The sequence below is a fragment of the Castor canadensis genome, chromosome 7, assembly GCF_047511655.1.
Source record: "Castor canadensis chromosome 7, mCasCan1.hap1v2, whole genome shotgun sequence".
Taxonomy (NCBI): Eukaryota; Metazoa; Chordata; class Mammalia; order Rodentia; family Castoridae; genus Castor; species Castor canadensis.
Genome location: NC_133392.1, coordinates 51635332 through 51652324, shown reverse-complemented (window position 1 = coordinate 51652324; position 16993 = coordinate 51635332). Strand labels below are relative to the sequence as shown.

The 16993-nt window shown below is 38.1% G+C and overlaps 1 protein-coding gene across 11 annotated transcripts in view; it reads left to right on the top strand.

Moving 5' to 3' along the window:
* Positions 1–16993, top strand: part of Ank3 (ankyrin 3) — a 618024-nt gene that overhangs the window by 497587 nt on the left and 103444 nt on the right. For 8 of the 11 annotated variants that reach the window (XM_074078910.1, XM_074078911.1, XM_074078912.1 and 5 more), the window contains 3 exons: positions 216–311; positions 3834–3906; positions 4075–4137. In XM_074078910.1, the coding sequence (XP_073935011.1) occupies positions 216–311; positions 3834–3906; positions 4075–4137 (232 nt within the window). The remainder of the gene's footprint in view (positions 1–215; positions 312–3833; positions 3907–4074; positions 4138–16993) is intronic. The other 3 variants (XM_074078915.1, XM_074078916.1, XM_074078921.1) reach the window with 1 other exon arrangement.

Here is a 16993-nt window from a genome sequence, read left to right as displayed (position 1 = left end):
CCACCTCTCAACAGTGCTACCAGCTGGAGATCAAACCTTTAACACATGAGTTTGGGGGACATTTAAAATCCAAACCATAATGTTACAACTAATGAAACGGTTTTCAGTATATGACAATCGGATAGGTCTGATGGGATACCCACCTTATGCTGTATATAGACAAATTATATGGCATGAGGCTTGTTAACTCTTTGTCTCCATTTTGATGTTGCCAGAATGGAAATACTGCCCTTGCCATTGCCCGGCGCCTTGGCTATATCTCAGTGGTCGACACTCTGAAGGTAGTGACAGAAGAGACAGTTACCACAACTGTAAGTAACAGTTGTAGAACCTTGTTTCCCTGAAAACCAGTTCTCAGACTGCAGTTTTTTAGGCTTTTCTAAGACAGACCTCTTTTCTCCATTCATAGATTAAGTGCCATGTTTCAAAATGCTGTCACCTCATTGTTGGCAATCAGGATAATAAAACCCTCATTTCTAATATGAATAGAACTTTGAAACACTAAAAATACTTTTTTAAATGTTACATAAGTAGCTATGGAGTTTTGGGTTCCATATTAGGCCATGTATATTTATTTGTTTCTATATTTAAAAAATTAATGATGTTAAACACAGAGGTTTTTTAACATCCTTCTGTGGTAGTGTAAGAAAATTGAAAACTTCATGTATACTCCTTAAAATGTCTCAATGCACAAATGATACATGGATACATTATCATTATGTAAAAATTTGTGTATATTTTAAAAATTACAGATAGGATCAAAATTGGGTTTGATTACCTTTCTCACTTCTCTTTGTCCACCTGTTGGAGTTTTCATAGGAAAAACAATACAATGTTTTTAAGTTTTAAAGTAAATCTTTACTAGAGGGCCTTAGTGCCTAAGAGACATTTTTTAAGTTGCAACCTCTAGGATAAATCATTTCTTTTTAACCCTATCTGGGGCCTTTGAACTGCATCAGGATTTGGTAACTTTGGAACCGAGAACAGTTATTACCCCCATCAGAGGCTAATATGAGTTATTCCTGACTCTGTAACTCAACACATAGACCTAAGATTGAGTCTGTACAATGTAAATTTAGAATTCTGGAACATTTGGGATTATCAGTTCTGTCATCTTTTCCCTTCCACCACTTTCCAACTTGAAGGAAGGCATAGCTACTGTCTGCAAATTAGTTGTATACGTAGTGCTTCATATAAAAACCATGTCTGTAACTTCCTGCAGGCTGAGTTATTTGGCAAAATACAGGCTTTAGAAACTAAAAAATAAGCCTGTTGACCATAAGAGAGAAATCGTATAGTTTGTAAGAAGGAAAATAATTGCTGTAATAGATTAGAACAATGGTTATCAAGCAGGACACATTTCCAGTTTCAAAATATAGTTTATCTAAGAGGTAAATTCCTACTTGTCAACTCATATACCTCTTGAGTATTTATTTCATTATCTTACAACATCTATTATTAAATTCTCAAGACAAAGAGTTTAAGCAAATTATTAGCCTTACTTTCATATATATCCCATGTAGCACTCTCTAGGATGGGGAAGAAGGAGAAAGACAAACTATTTAACAATGGCCAAGTGTCACAATGCTAGAAAGACTTGAAATCATTGCAATGAACATATAAGACTGCTCTTTCAGTGTTAAAGAAGAGAAACTCAAATAGTTCAAAATGTAGTTCTTATTGAACTGATTTTCTCATCCATTAGTAAATTTCAAAATGTTTCCTTGAAGTCAAGCAAGCTTTAAGAGAAAGTATTGCTGCAGTTTCAGAAAATCTACAGAAAGACAGAGAAAGGTCTCAAGGCTCAGGTTCCCATCTGAAGACAACATGGATAGGAATAGAGCCATTTCACTTTTGATGTCATCAGCTAAGTTGGTTGGTAACTTTCTACAAGAGAAAAAAAGACACTGCACACTAATAGGAAAGGTCCCATTTGCCTAAGGGAAATAAGATTTCTACCAAATGAAGTACTCATACTGATTAGGAAAGGATCCATTGAAGTCCCTAAGACTTAGTCCAGCATTGTATTTGAGACTTTACCTCAAACTAAGACTTTACTTCAAACTAAGACTTTACCTTGTCAGCCCTGCTCTAATGATTTTACATAAATTGGCTTAGGAAGGACTGGTGCAATTTAGGGTGGTATCTATAACCGTAAGCTAATAAATCAGCTCAACCTCCACCACAGGCATGATCTTTGTGCAGTTACTGGGGCCTGGGTAACCATTGTCCTATAAACAGACTTCAGTTTTTTGGAACCTTGAAAAGAAGAATGCCTCTCCCATAAGAATACAAGGTTTGTGGCAATTCTGAGAATGATGTTTTAGTTAATGAGGTTACAATCAGGGAAACATTAAGAAACTAAAGGGAAAGAAGCTGCACTTAAGAGATATGAATCTTTCCTGTAATTACATTTAAATTAAATTGCAATTATTTGAAATACGCCATTTCTTCAAAAACAACAAGCAGGACACCTCTAGCATGAAGACATTGGTTGCTGATACCGTTCTCTAAATAGAAAGTACCAGAGCTCTTCGGAGAAAAGGCTGAACCTAAGAGGAGGGCAGGAAATTTACATGAGTCTGGAACATCTGAGAGTGCCAAAGAGTAAGAAAGTACTCCCCTACCACCACCAAAAATTAATAAATAAATACACAGACACAATGATGGGGCTATGACAAGGGCACGCAGGAATCAGCTGGAAGAGTTCCTAATGGCCGAGGTGGAACACTTTGAGCAAAAATAAAGGCATAAAATAGAATCTGAATGTCATGCAAAGTATAAAATAAATATCCTGAATCTGTACTGACATACATAAATGAGTAAATGGAAAAGAAAACACAATTTCTCAGGCAAAAGAAGTCTAAATAATTTATGAGATTTCTTTGCTATAAAGTGTAAAACATAATTCCCCACTGCGTAAGTATGGGTTGAGCATAATGATTTTCTTAGAAAAATGCACTGTGGAAGCAGAGGAACATGGAGTAATAACATTACAGTGGGGAAACCTCACAAACACTGTCTCGGACAGACGATTAAAGTCAACATCAGCAGTCATCAGTCCTGTTGGTGGTATGTACACTTGACATGATGTAATGAAAAAATGGTATTTCACCTCTGCAGTGTTCCTCCCTAAAATATAGAACCCCAGTCCAATCACAAAAGAAAACATGAAACAAACCCCACATGAGTCATAGTCTAAAAACTACCTGAACAATATATCTCAGAGCTATCAAGGTCATCAGAAACAAGGAAAATCTGGGAAACCTTTACAGCCAATAGAAGCACCAGAAGACCTGACAACTAAGTATGTGTGCTATCCTGGATTGGATCCTAAGGCAGAAAAAGGACATTAAGCAAAATTAAGGAAATCTGAATAAATTATAAACTTTAATAATAATGTATCAATATTGATTCATTGATTGTAACAAATGTACCATACTATAGTAAGATTTTTAATAAAAGGGGAAACTTGGTGTGAGGTATATGGAAACTCATACTGTCTTCATAATTCTTTCTATATATCTAAAACTGTTCTAAAATTAGAAGTTTATTTTAAAAATGCTTAACTGAAGTACTACATTCTGGAAGAGGCACCAAATAATGTTTTATTCCAACACAATAACTGGGCACAGGAATGTAAATTACATTTACCAAAAATTATCCCTAAGAGACAATGTATTTATACCCTTTCATAATTTCAGCATCTGGCTTTTTTTTTCAATTTTTTAATTTAAATATGTATTTTTTCTTAAAACATTAGTTTTTGATATGCTCAGAATTAAAAGATGACTTGTTTTGAAACACTACAGTGATTGCTTTTTTGTTACTAGAACATCACAGAGAAGCACAAAATGAATGTTCCAGAAACAATGAATGAAGTTCTTGACATGTCTGATGATGAAGGTATGAAAATGTCCACTGAATTTGTAATAGTTGTGACTGACTGTATATTTGCTGGTTTCCTAAAGAAAGTTCAATGCAAAAGTGCTTTTGGAAACATTGGAATGTTTTGCTGTGATGTTGGGAGTGTATGTTTTTCAAACACTTACATTGTTCACTTAAATCATACAGTTCATAAGGCCAACGCCCCTGAGATGCTCAGTGATGGCGAGTATATCTCAGATATTGAAGAAGGTATTTGTAAATTTTTACTGTGATGAAACTTAACTCCAGCTTTATCTTTCATTTCTTATCTTTGAAATGTAATAACACTTCCTTGAGTTACTAACCTTTCTTATTATTTTGAGATTATTAATTTATGTAGCATTTAAAGAATGTATTATGGTACTACTGACTGTCTTCTTTTAAGTCTCACTCCTTAAACCCATTTTCTACCTTTAAAATACAGAAGTGTCACTAACTGTCTGGATTACTTTCTATTTGTTTCTATCAAGCAGAAAACTGATATTTTTATTGTTTACATCCAAAATGAAAAAAAAAAGAAAATTCATTATTACTTATGTTTAAAATACTTTTTTTTTAATGCAAGAAGGGAGCCTTCCAGGTAAAGGATTAAATGCTCATTCTGAGATCTACTGTAAACTTTGCAGTAAAAGCAGTTTTGGATCTGGAACTAATAATGAAAACTCAACTTGAACAAAACCATTTTCAAAATATAAACTTTCAATGATGATTGGATGGAAGAAATCAAAATATGATTGTAACTATATTTCATGTGTTTAAAGAAACTGTTTTCTGCTTTAAAAAACAACTTTGAAGGCAAAAACAATACTTTGGAGGCTGGGGGTATAGCTCAGTGGTCGAACACTCTTCTGCTATGCACAAGGCCCTGGGTTTAATCCCCAGCACTGCAAAATCAGCAATAACAATAATACTTTTGATTAGGTCATAATATATAGCTATATTAATAAATGATATGTTCAAATGATCCATTGGAAAACTGACATTTTTATAAGTGAATAAAATGGTAAGGATGGTGAGTTTTGGAGTATATGAAATGTTTAGTATGCTAGAACCTACATTACATTAAAGTTTCTTTCTTCAATCATTTGACTCTCCCAAACTACATCCTAACTTGTTATACCCTCCATTTGCCAGCTCTTGTAGTAATTTTCTCTTGGCTCAGTCAATATTGCTATATTTTATGGTCATTTCAATTATTGGTTCCTTCTTTTATTTGCACAAATTTCATTGGGAACCTAAATAGTGGAAATGCCCACCTGATCCAAAGTCATTTTAACTTTCTCAGTATGCAGTGACTGCTTGAAGTAAGTGCATGGTGATAAGGAACTGCACACCCAGAGAGCTAACGCCCTGCGGTCACTTAGGGATCTGACAGGACCTGCCTCATTGTTTATAAATGTTGTTCTAATAAATTTTAAAGGCTTTTATTCACTTTTATTTCTTTTTTTCTAAAATACCAGCAGCTAAATGTTTGCCTCTCTTCTGTGTCCAAGTAGATAATGGCTGTATCCTCTTTAGGACTTTGAGAATCATGTCTTGTCATATTATGTATTTCAGTGTATTCTCATGCAACATTTCAGAGTAATTTCTTGTGCGCATACAGTTTTAAAAGAGAAATAGTGTTCTCATGTGGATGAATATACACAAAAAATATAATGTGAAAAGTATGCTTTTCAAGTTAGGTGTGGTTCGCAACCTAACCTCTGAAGGCAGAGGCAAGAGGATTACAAATTCAAGGTCAGTCTGGACAAAGTTAGCAAGACCCTATCTTAAAAACAAAACAACAAAAAAAGGGCTTGGGGAATGGCCCTAGTGGTATGGCTTACTTAGCAAGCCTGAGGCTGTGGTTTCAATCTCCACTACTGAAAAAAAAAAAAAAAAAAAAAATATATATATATATATGCTTTTCAAATGAAATATAATATGGCAATCACAGATCTAACTATTCATTGATCTCTTAACAAAATATTCAAAATTAACCATGCTGATGAGAGGCCAAGTTTGAATGGACTACATAACAGCCATAGGAATGTAGACCAAATAATTTCAAAATGAGAGACATTTTGAATCTCTAAATTTGAATATAATTGATCTAGCCATTTAGCTAGAAATGTCCATCATTTCCTTTGTATTTATCTCAACTTGCAAATTTGAAATTAACAGACAAATTTTAATTCTGAGTTTATCCATCTTTCTTTAAGCACTTTGTCTTTTGCCTTATGGGTATGTGAATGGGCTGTTAGAGTCAGAATTTCACTCGTTTCGGCACTGCTGTGGTGAGAATTCCCTAATTCTCAAACTGCCTTGTCCTCTTTGGACAACTCTGTCTTTAAAAATTCTCCATTTTATTGAACTTCCTGTGGCTTCTAATTATTGGTTCAGGCTCTGACATGTTTGGCCAGATTGATGATAGAGTGTTCTCTAACTGCTATTTAGAACAAAATCTACCTTTCCTATGTAATAATCCTTCAGATATTTGAAATTATTTTTCTGATTTCTTCCCCACCCTCCCTCACCACCACTTCCATCTACTGTTCTCCTTGCCTTCCTGGTCACTCTCCATGCACATTTCAGTTTGTGTTTATCATCTTGAATTCAGGTGGCCAGAACTGAACACAATTCTAGATGTGGTCTGACCAAAGCAGAGTACAGCAAAGCAGGGCCATTGCTTTCTCCATGGAAGGTATTAAAAGTGTAGTATTGAAGATGAATGTTATTTGAGGTTATACTAGATATTTCATATCACCATAGGCTACAGTCCCTAAATTTCCCTGACACGAACTCCTCGAAGCCACATTTGCTGATCATGTATTTATGTTGTTCTCTGCTGCATAAATTACCATTTCTACTACTAAAAATCCCCAGACCAGTCATTTTGAAATTTTAATTCTAAAAGGACCCCTGCAACTTTAATGATAGTTTTGACTTCTAACTCATTTGCCTGATGGTCTCCCCAGAACTTTGTCACTTTAGTTGGATTTGGTGCTGCGCGTTTGAATCGGTTCCTGTGTGGCTGTGGCAAATGTTCATTTCCATGAAATCAGAGGCATGATGCAAATAAATTAATCTCCGAGAACTAGAGAGTAATGACCACGCTGGTCTTACAAGTTGCTGGGGTTGTAGCTGTTTTACAAGCGAGTAAAAATAATAAACAATATGTATGGCCAGTTTATCTCCAGAAAGAAAAGAATGAGTTTGTAATATGGGAAAACAAAAGTCCAATTATAAATTATAAAATAGGTCCAATATTAAGGGATTAATGTCAAGTAGTCTCCTTTGCTCTACTCTGAAAAATTAGTATAGGTGAAAAAATGGTTGGATTAATTGCACAAAAAAAAAAGAAGAAAAACATGTCTAGACAATGTTATCACTTAATGACCTAGGGGACAATGGAGCCAAGATAGGAGAGGAGCAAAGTTTGAAGGCTCAACGGAGGATGAGGGGAAAGGAGCCAAGGCAGCTTTAGCTACTAGAGCAGGGGGGAATCTGACAGAAGGGCAGGGGTGAGCAGAGCCCTCAGGGCCAGATAGGCTTATTGATGCCTCAGTGTTCTGCTGTCTTTTGTCCCAGATAATGTCTACTTAGTGCATAATACCTTAATGTCCATATAAAATTAATATCCTGATTCTAGTGCCAGTTAGATTCTTACATTTTGTAGTATAGTTTGTAATTTAAAAAAGGAAACTATGAGGGGTAGGGAGATATAGGAGGAGGGAGGAGGAATGAGGAAAGAAGGGAAGGCAGGGCAGGGCTGTATACACATAGGAAAAAGCAGAGAAGGAACGGGAGGAGGAAGGAAGGAAGGAGAGAAAAAGAGACATGTGTGAGAGGAAGAGAGAAGACAAAGAAAACTGAGATTAAAGTCCTAGTTGTCTTCTAGTTTAGTTTCCTTTCCCAGGGGATTTCACAGTGGCTCTGGTTCAACTTTGATCTTAAATTGTTAATTTCTACAAAATGTCTCTTATAAATCGAAAAAACGTAGTTGTATAGCTGGACATGGTGGTTCCTATAATCCCAGCACTTGGAAGTCTGAGGAAGGAGGATTGAGAGTTCAAGGCCAACCTGAGCTACATAGTGAATTTGAGGCCATCTTAGGCTTCATCTTCATGAGGAGACCTGTCTCAAAAATCTAAAAAACAGCATTGTAGCTTGCAGAACTCTAATGGATTGAGGTATAAAGACAAATTTAAAGAACTATAGATGAGACACAATGGGAAATGGAATTAAGCCATGCAAAATAAAAACCACACAGGCAGCTCTATGAAATAGAATCCTACCAAAGATGTTTATGAGACAATAGCTGAGTGAGATACTCTTACTAGGAAGAATGACCCAATTTGTAGCTACTTAAAATTTAATAGGTTTGCAAAATCTCTTTCAGGATCAAATGCAGACACTAACTATTAAAAGAAAAAACAGGCTAAGTGAGTGAGTTTGGTAGAAATAATTATCAAGTAGGTGTAAGTTTGAAATATGATAAAACAATAAAGTTCAGTAAATAGAAGAGTGTCATGGCAGGTGAGGAAAGTCATTCATAGCTCATATTTGTGCCAAATGGAAGTCCCACCAAATTAGTCAATAGATTTCAAAGAATTTAAGGGGTAGATTGGGACCATGTGAGCCCATTCCTGCCATTGTACTGATAAGTAGAGTGTGGCTTGCCACCAGGTTAGTAGCAGAGCTGGTCTGGAAGACAGACCTGACACTCTGGTGTTAGATCATTGTTGGTAGAACTTGATCTTTGTTCTTATATGCAGAACTCAACAGTGCCTTATTTTGTAGCTTCAAAAAACAAAACCAAAAATAAAGGTGTATTTAAAAAAAGATAAATTGGACCAGAGAGTTGCTCAGGTGGTAGAACGCCTGCCTAGCAAGCACAAGGCCCTGAGTTAACAACCGCACCCCCACAAAAAAAAGGAATAGTCATTCTCCAAAGGGTAATAGTACCACAAGGTAATAATTTTTTAAAGAATTTAATGACATTACCATAGAAGTGTAATTTCTATGACAATTTTGGCAAAAGAAGTAATGTAGTCCAAGGTGGAAATTCAAGTACAACAAATATAAACATAATTTTGTATAAAATTTAAGAAGTCAAAGCAAGTATTTTAGTAAACACAGCAGAGCACTCTCAATTAAAATAACTAGAATTCAACTTGGCATGATCCAAAACTAAAGTAGGACAAATTACTTTGGGAAATGTAGAGCTGAATCTCAAGAAGCCTACCAGGTAAACATTCTTTTGGACTTCTGCAAAAAGTCTATCCTGCTAGCCTCATCTCCTCATCATAATAATAAAGAGATAGGCCTATTATGTTATTAGCTCAATGGACCTGGAAAGAGACTGAAGATTAGCTTCCCACAGGTGTCAAATAGACATTACATAGTTGCATACATCTGTCAGTGGTGAAGTCAAATTGCTAACTTTGAACAGTCAGATAGAGAGATCCATCTATTCTCCATTGTATCCCAAGACCTCTGTAAGGTGTTTGGCACTTGGCAGAGCTTCACTACATTTGGTCAGGTGCGAAAGTGAAGGGAGGCTCCAGGGAAGCTAGCGTTACTGGTGTGTAAGAATGGGCAGGATGGAGACTTGTCTGCCATTTTCCCTTTCTTGTCTAAGAACGGGCAGGATGGAGACTTATCTGCCATTTTCCCTTTCTTTTCCATTAAACCCCTTTTTCACTGATAGAGTCAGTGGTAGGCTATGTGCTGAATTGGTAATAGTTTTCTAATGTCTTTCCCAAGGTATATTTCCATCTTGAAGAACAGTTGGTAGATATAAAGGAATTTCTAGTTAATGAAAAAGATCTGGGGGCTGAGGCTGTAGCTCCATGGTAGACCAGAGGAATCTGTTTACTGGGACAGGGCTTTACATTAAAAGAATTTCTTCTGTCATTGATAGCCTGTCTTCAAAACTGCAATTGTTCAGTGATCTTCACCCACACTGTTTATCCAGTGACACACATTTCCATTTAGTTTCTCACAAGTAATTAATGCATCATGCCCTAAATGTACCCCTCCAAAACAGTGTTTCTTCATCCCCTTCTCCATTTGGTAAATGGTACCAACACCCAGGCCAAAGCCTATGAGTTATACACCATCTTCCTTTTCCTGCCATTTATATGCAGCCCATCAGCAAGTCACGTCAGTCTACATCATCTTAATACATCTTGAATTCCTCTCCTCTCCATGTCACCACCCTAATCCAACCCACCAATAGTTCTGTCATGAGATACTTTAGGGACCTTCTCTTCAGGTCTCCATTTCTACTCATACCCCATAGACTTAGCTTTTAGCACAGCATCCATTGCAATCCTTTAAAAGTAGCAGCTGGATTCTGTTATTTCATCCCTCAGCTTAAAACATGCCAAAGCTTATAGTTACGCTTTTGAGATTCATTCATGCAGTTGTATGGAACTGTAATTCATTCATTTTCATGTCTATAGGATACTCCATTACACACCTTTGGTACCATAATTATGTTATCCACTCTACTACTGATGGAAATGTGGGTTGTTTCCATTTTGAGACTGTTGCTAACAAAGCTGCTCCAACCTTTCTTATGTCTCCCCCTAAATATAGACATTGGCTGCTATAGGGTGCTGACCTAGGTGCCTGATTGCTGCATTGTAGGTCATACAGAAAGAACAGAATTCATGAAAACCAGGTCACAATAAACTGGGATTTTGAAATGAGATGGTGGTATATATTTTTCTAAAACAAAAAAGCAAGGAGAAGAATATTCTAAAGAAAGTGATTGCCATGAGGAAGAAGGAGGGACTGGGATGGGGAATGGATGAGGCTGAAGTTCTGAGGATTTTTTGCTTCTTGGTGGTTATTTTATAGCAGTTGTCTCAATGCATATTTACAGTTTTATGTATTCATCTGTATGGTAATTGTAAAAGCAGTTATTCCAAAAATAGCGTGCACGCACACACACACACATGTGTATATTGATATATATATATAATATAAAACAAAAATTAATAAAAACTTCCCAGTGCTGTACTTAGAATAATCCCAGATTTTTACCATGGTCTGTAAATCCTATGTGAGGTGGCTACCTCTATCCCACTTTCCTCTCTCAATCACATGTTTTGATTCCTTTCTAGTCCTCATATCCTCTCATTAGTCATTAATTTCAAGGAGTCCACTGACTTGTTCTGTAAGGGACCAGTGGTAGATATGTTTGAGTTTGCAGCCATGTGGTCTCCATCACCTCTGCTCACCTCTGCCACTGTAGCACAGAAGCAGCCAGAGCTGAGACCTGAACAAACAGGTGTGGGACAGGAAAACTATGTACAAAAACAGGCAAGAGGCTAAATTTGCCCTTCATACTATAGCCTGCCAACTTTCATTTTCTTGATTTTCTTTCAAACTAGACAGGTTGCTCCATATGAGCAGAGGTGTGCTGGTCACTGCCGTGGCTCTAGAACAAATATGCAAGAGCCCTGGTGCATGAATGAAGGCATCAGCTGACTTTGGTCTAGCTCTACATGGTCACTTGTGTCCCCACCCCTGCCTAAGAATCCAGTGCGTGAACACTTTCAGTGTTGTGAGCAAGGCCATTTCTTGAGCTCTGTGTGCAAGGCATGAAGCTGAGAACAGTTCATGTGTTCCATCATTTCACCTGCCCAGGGGTCCTTCCTCTGAGTTAGAGCCAGTGCTATTTCCATTTTACACGTGTGGGGTATATTCAGCAAGGTTACTAAGCTAGATCAAGGTCACACAACTTCTCAGTGCTGGGACTGATGCTCATAGACTGTACTTAATCTCTCCTCTAACATGGATGCTGTCTGGTAATTTAGATAAGACTCTCTCAACTGATGGATTATCTGAGTTTTAAATGAGATCACATATAAAGGGTTCAGCCTAGAACTGGTCATGTGGTGAGCTGTCAGTGAATGTTAGTGACTTGGTGTACTTTATTTTGGTTAATTCTTTCAGAGTGTTTGAGAGTGTTATTAGTACTATTATTACTCCTAATTTGCATTTAATCCTAATTTAAAATGTTATTAATCATAATATACCTAAGGAATCAGGCTTGAAGAGTTTAAACTTTAAGAGGTCAGGTTCATCATCATTCTGAGTGAGGTTAGCCTGGCCCAAAAATCGTATGTTCTCCCTCATATGCAGACATTAGATCAAGGGCAAACACAACAAGGTGATTGAACTATGATCACAAGATAAAAGCGAGAGCACACAAGGATAGGTAAGACACCTAAAAAATTAGTTAGCATTTGTTGCCCTCGGTGCAGAGAAACTAAAGCAGATACCTTAAAAGCAACTGAGGCCAATAGGAAAAGGGGACCAGGAACTAGAGAAAAGGTTAGATCAAAAAGAATTAATCTAGAAGGTAACACACACACACAGGAAATTAATGTGAGTCAACTCCCTGTATAGCTATCCTTATCTCAACCAGCAAAAACCCTTGTTCCTTCCTATTATTGCTTATACTCTCTCTACAACAAAATTAGAAATAAGGGCAAAATAGTTTCTGCTGGGTATTGAGGGGGTGGGGCAGAGTGGGAGGGGGTGGGGTGGGTGGTAAGGGAGGGGGTGGGGGCAGGGGGGGAGAAATGACCCAAGCATTGTATGCACATATGAATATTAAATAAATAAATAATAAAATATATATATATATAATATATATAATTAAATAAATAAATACATACATACATACATAAGAGGTCAGGTTCATGCAGCCAAGGAAACTGGGATTTGAATTTAGGTTTTGTGCTTAGACTTTCTGCCAAATGAGATGCTATAAGAGAAGAACAGATTACATGGTAAGGAAATTTCAAAGGAGAGATTATACAGGCCTCAAAAAGGAACATGAAAAGCATCTTAAAGAATAGATTTTGGAGCCAAGTACGTTGGCTCATGCCTACAATCCCAAGCATTTGAGAGGCGGGGACCTGTAGTATCATGGTTCAAGGCAACTGGGCAGAAAATTAATGAGACCCCATCTCAACAAACAAGCCAAGTGTGGTGGTACACATAATCCTGGCTATGCAGGAGGCATAGGTAGGAGGATTGCAGTATGAGACTGACCTAGGCAAAAAGCACAAAACCCTTCCTGGAAAAAAAAAAAAAACCCTAAACCAAAAAAGGTCTGGAGGCATGGCTCAAGCTGTAGAGTGTTTGCCTAGCGAGCAGAAGGTCCTGAGTTCAAACTCCAGTACTACCAAAAAAAATTAGTCTTAGTTCAGAAAACATTTTGGTCAGTGTTAAAGACAGGAAATTGCATGTAGGTGTTAAGCAATAATGAGAGTTCAGCACATGGGAGGGTGACACCAGGCACTGGCCTAGGTGAGGTCCCCAGGACAGGGTGCAGGAAGAAAAGTAGTCCTAGAAAGCTCGGGACACACTGCCAACTAAAGAGGAAGAAGAATGCTAAGGGGTATGGAGAAGGAGTGGTTTGGGGTGGAGGCAGGAAACTAGAACAGGTGCAGTAGAGGCTGTGAGAGAAACTTTCCCTGGGCTGCTGCTGTCAAAGGAAGAGCAAAAGTACAGAGGAACCTGTGGTGAACTCATGATGCCTGGGAACACAGACCCAGGATCCAGCACACCATTGTAGTGCAAATGAGGAAAGTCAGGCAGCAAGTGTATTTTCACCCATGAAGCTGAGGCAGAGTGAGAAGTCAAAGAGGCATGTGTGATGTCTAAGAAATGGCAGAGAGTTAAGTGTGCTCATGTACCATTGGACAGCCATTTGCCCAAAACAAGCCCCCTCTAAATGATTTTTCCCTGCCCACCCACCTGCAAAACCTGACTGCTTCATGCAGAATTCGGCTCTAATCCCACCACCTCAGCCCACTCTTCCTCACATTGGGATCCTTACTGCAGAGAGAAGAAATTGGGGGTCAACCAAGGGCACCAACACCAAGATTGAGTAGGTCAGGGCCAGGTAGGGTGGTGGACAGACAGCAAGAGGAGTTAGAGAAACCCTGGGAAGATGTTACAAATGGGGAGGGGAGGTTCTCATCCTCTGGGCCAGAACCTCAGAGATGATGAGAACTCAGAAGAGGCCCCACTGTCTTGGCTTGTATGTGTACGTCTTTGGGGTATAAATTGGAAACATAATCCAATAAACCAATGCTTATTCCCTGGTTTATGGCAGGCAGGCAGTTTGGATATAGAAGAAGAAGAGACCAAATCTTTGCCTACACAGAGTACTCTTTGTGGGCAAAGCACCTGGTACTTCTTTATACATACCTGGGATCTAAGAGTACCTGTATTGTGCAAAGGGTCCTTATGTGCCCAGGTCATGAAAAGCTGAGACTGGGAAGGGCCAGATTTGGGGATGAGGCTGGATAAATGGCTAGGAAAGAATCAGTTGGCAGGAAGTTGCCACCTTGAACTTAGCCAGCTTGTTTCTGTGCAAATTAGGAAACCAGCATTTCAGTGCCTGGTTTCCCACTGCTAGCTTGTGGGCAGTAATTAATTCATCGTCCAGTCTTCTTTACGCATGGCATGGATTTTAGATAATGAAGCAGAGTGAATAATCTTGTACCCCTTCACACCTGTGTTCTGTCTTTAGATGTAGGTGCTTATTTGCCCAAGTCAGCGAGCTGTCTAATCCCACTTAGATGACTAGGCAGAACTTCTACATCAGGGTTAAGAGGAGTGATAACTATGAAAAAATTATAGTGTCTGTCTCCACGTTGTCTTTTTCGACCTCTTTGTAGGAAAGACACTGAATCTTTTTTTCCTTTCTGGGATGGGTTTGTTTATTAACCCAACTGAGATCACAACTTTTCATTGCTGCATCTGGAAAAGTTCCAACACCGAGTCATGCATGCTTACTTTAGAAACTATCTAGCCTAGATTAGGGAGCAGTAAACTGCTGTACAGTTTTTTTTAAAAGAACCATGCCTTGTCAAAATGAACAAAATAGTGTTTAAAAAATAATCAAATTAAGTATGAACTATAAAAAAAAATAACCTGAACAGGGAGAGTCATTTGATCTGAGGGATAGCAGCAACTGGTTGTTTAAGAGGTGTGCAAACCTTGACATTCAAACTCCATTCTTTTTTGGCCACCTATAAGGCTAGGATCTTATACACACAAAGAGCTAGGGAAAGGACAGAAGAATGCAGAGGATGGTGCTCCCACATAGGGCCCTCTCACATGCAATAATAGCACAGTTCCTCAGCCTTCTTAGGCTCACCTATTTGACCCACTACCCATTTAACTATTTTCTCAACTTTCCCCACAGTTACCACGTATTTTGAGAAGGAAAGCAAGAAAACATTGTATTCTAGTGCTTAATTTATATTCTGAAAGAAGAGAAGATTATGGAAAATAAAGAGTTAGAGTGAAGTCCCCATCATCTGCTCATTCCTAGCTGAGGGGACAGGTGGAGATTGGAGAGGCAGGGGGAGGCATTCACTCTACTCTTTACCTTGAACTTGGGGATGCCAGCTGAGCCTTCAACCATGCCAGAAGCATCCCTCTGGTTCTCCAGTCCAACCTAGAAGTATCTGAAGCACACAGGAAGCTCTTGAAGTAGGTAGCACAATTCTGTCCTCCATATATCCCTTGCCTTTTTCCTCCTCTTAGAATATTCGTAGCAACCTTGCTGAAGTTAACACAGACTCTTGCTCCAAACTGTAGAAGATATGGAATCATAGTAATTTTCCCACTAGCTACTGCATGACTCTAGGCTACAAAAAGACTTATAGAATTAAAGTTTTGAGTGGATCAAGGTCCTAATCTAACCATATTCCTCTTCCTTCCTACTCCTACTTCCTTCCTTTCTTTATTAAGAATGAGAATATTTGGAGACCAAGGGGAAAATTATGTGAGCAAATACAATCATTTGTATTCTGTAGGCTGAAAGTGTATTGTTTAACTGTTGGATGAGATAAATCTTTCAGTTAAGTTTTTGATTTGATGGAAAACATTTTCTGTTCAAAGTTATCTGTATTTTATGTCCCTTACTTGAACCTTCAGCAAGTAAAACATGCTGGATCTTATTTCTCACTATTAACTCCTTCTAAGGGATTAGTAATACCACATAGAGTTGCTGTGAAGATGGAAAGAAATAACATACATGAAATACTTAGAACAGTGACTGGCATACAGTAGGTGCCCAACAAATGTCAACTCATTTTTTTTTTGTCAGATGTATATGACAGTCTATCCCGTTTTCTACTCTAGGATTAGAATCAAGGCAAGAGACAAGGAGAAGCAAGGAAAATGTGAATCTTCAGTTTAAAAAAAAAAAAAAAAGACAGTCAACAAAATAACTGCATTTGCACCCGCTGGTGGATATATGTTGTTTGTCACTTACATGGCAGTTATTAGTCTATAATCCCATTCCAAGGGCCCTAAAAATATGGCCCAACAAGCTGATTTCCTATAACACATTTCCTCGCACTTCAGCCAAGCTGGCACCTTGCTATTCTTGGGACTCTCATTCTGTCCCTTTTGGAAATGGTCAGATCCCCATTTCACCCTTCTCTCACTCTTAGCTCACACACCCTCCCCCATCAACCTCTGCTGAACCTGCTCAATCAAATGTGAGCCTCCCTTTGAGCCCTTGCTGTACTTGTTTGTAATTCCTCTGGTCATATTCAGCAATTGTGGAATGGTGGTTAAGGGTTTAGGTTCTGTAATCTGACTGCAAATCCAAACTGGGCTCTGCCCCTTGACATAAGAGTTTTAAAGAATAAATTACCTCTCTGAGTATGTTTATTCACCTATAAAAGGGGAATGGTAGTACTATAAGGGTGAGGATTAAATGAGGTATGCATAAAACGTGCTCAGTCTGTCATGTGGAAAGCACTAGAGAAATAGTAGCTGTATGATATTTGTATTATTATTTACATCCTGGTCTTCCTTACTAGAGACTAGGTGTCTCAAAGGCAACAGTTGACTCTATCATCTGTTTATCCAAAATATGGTTTGCAGACCAGAAACCTGGCAGTCAACCAAGAGCCTGATATGTGCAGAAACTCAGGCCTAGCCTAGGCCTGTGTATCCAGTAATACAAATCCTGTGTGTTTATTGAAGTCTGAGAAACACTGTACTCATTTAATTCAATTTAGTTGCTAAA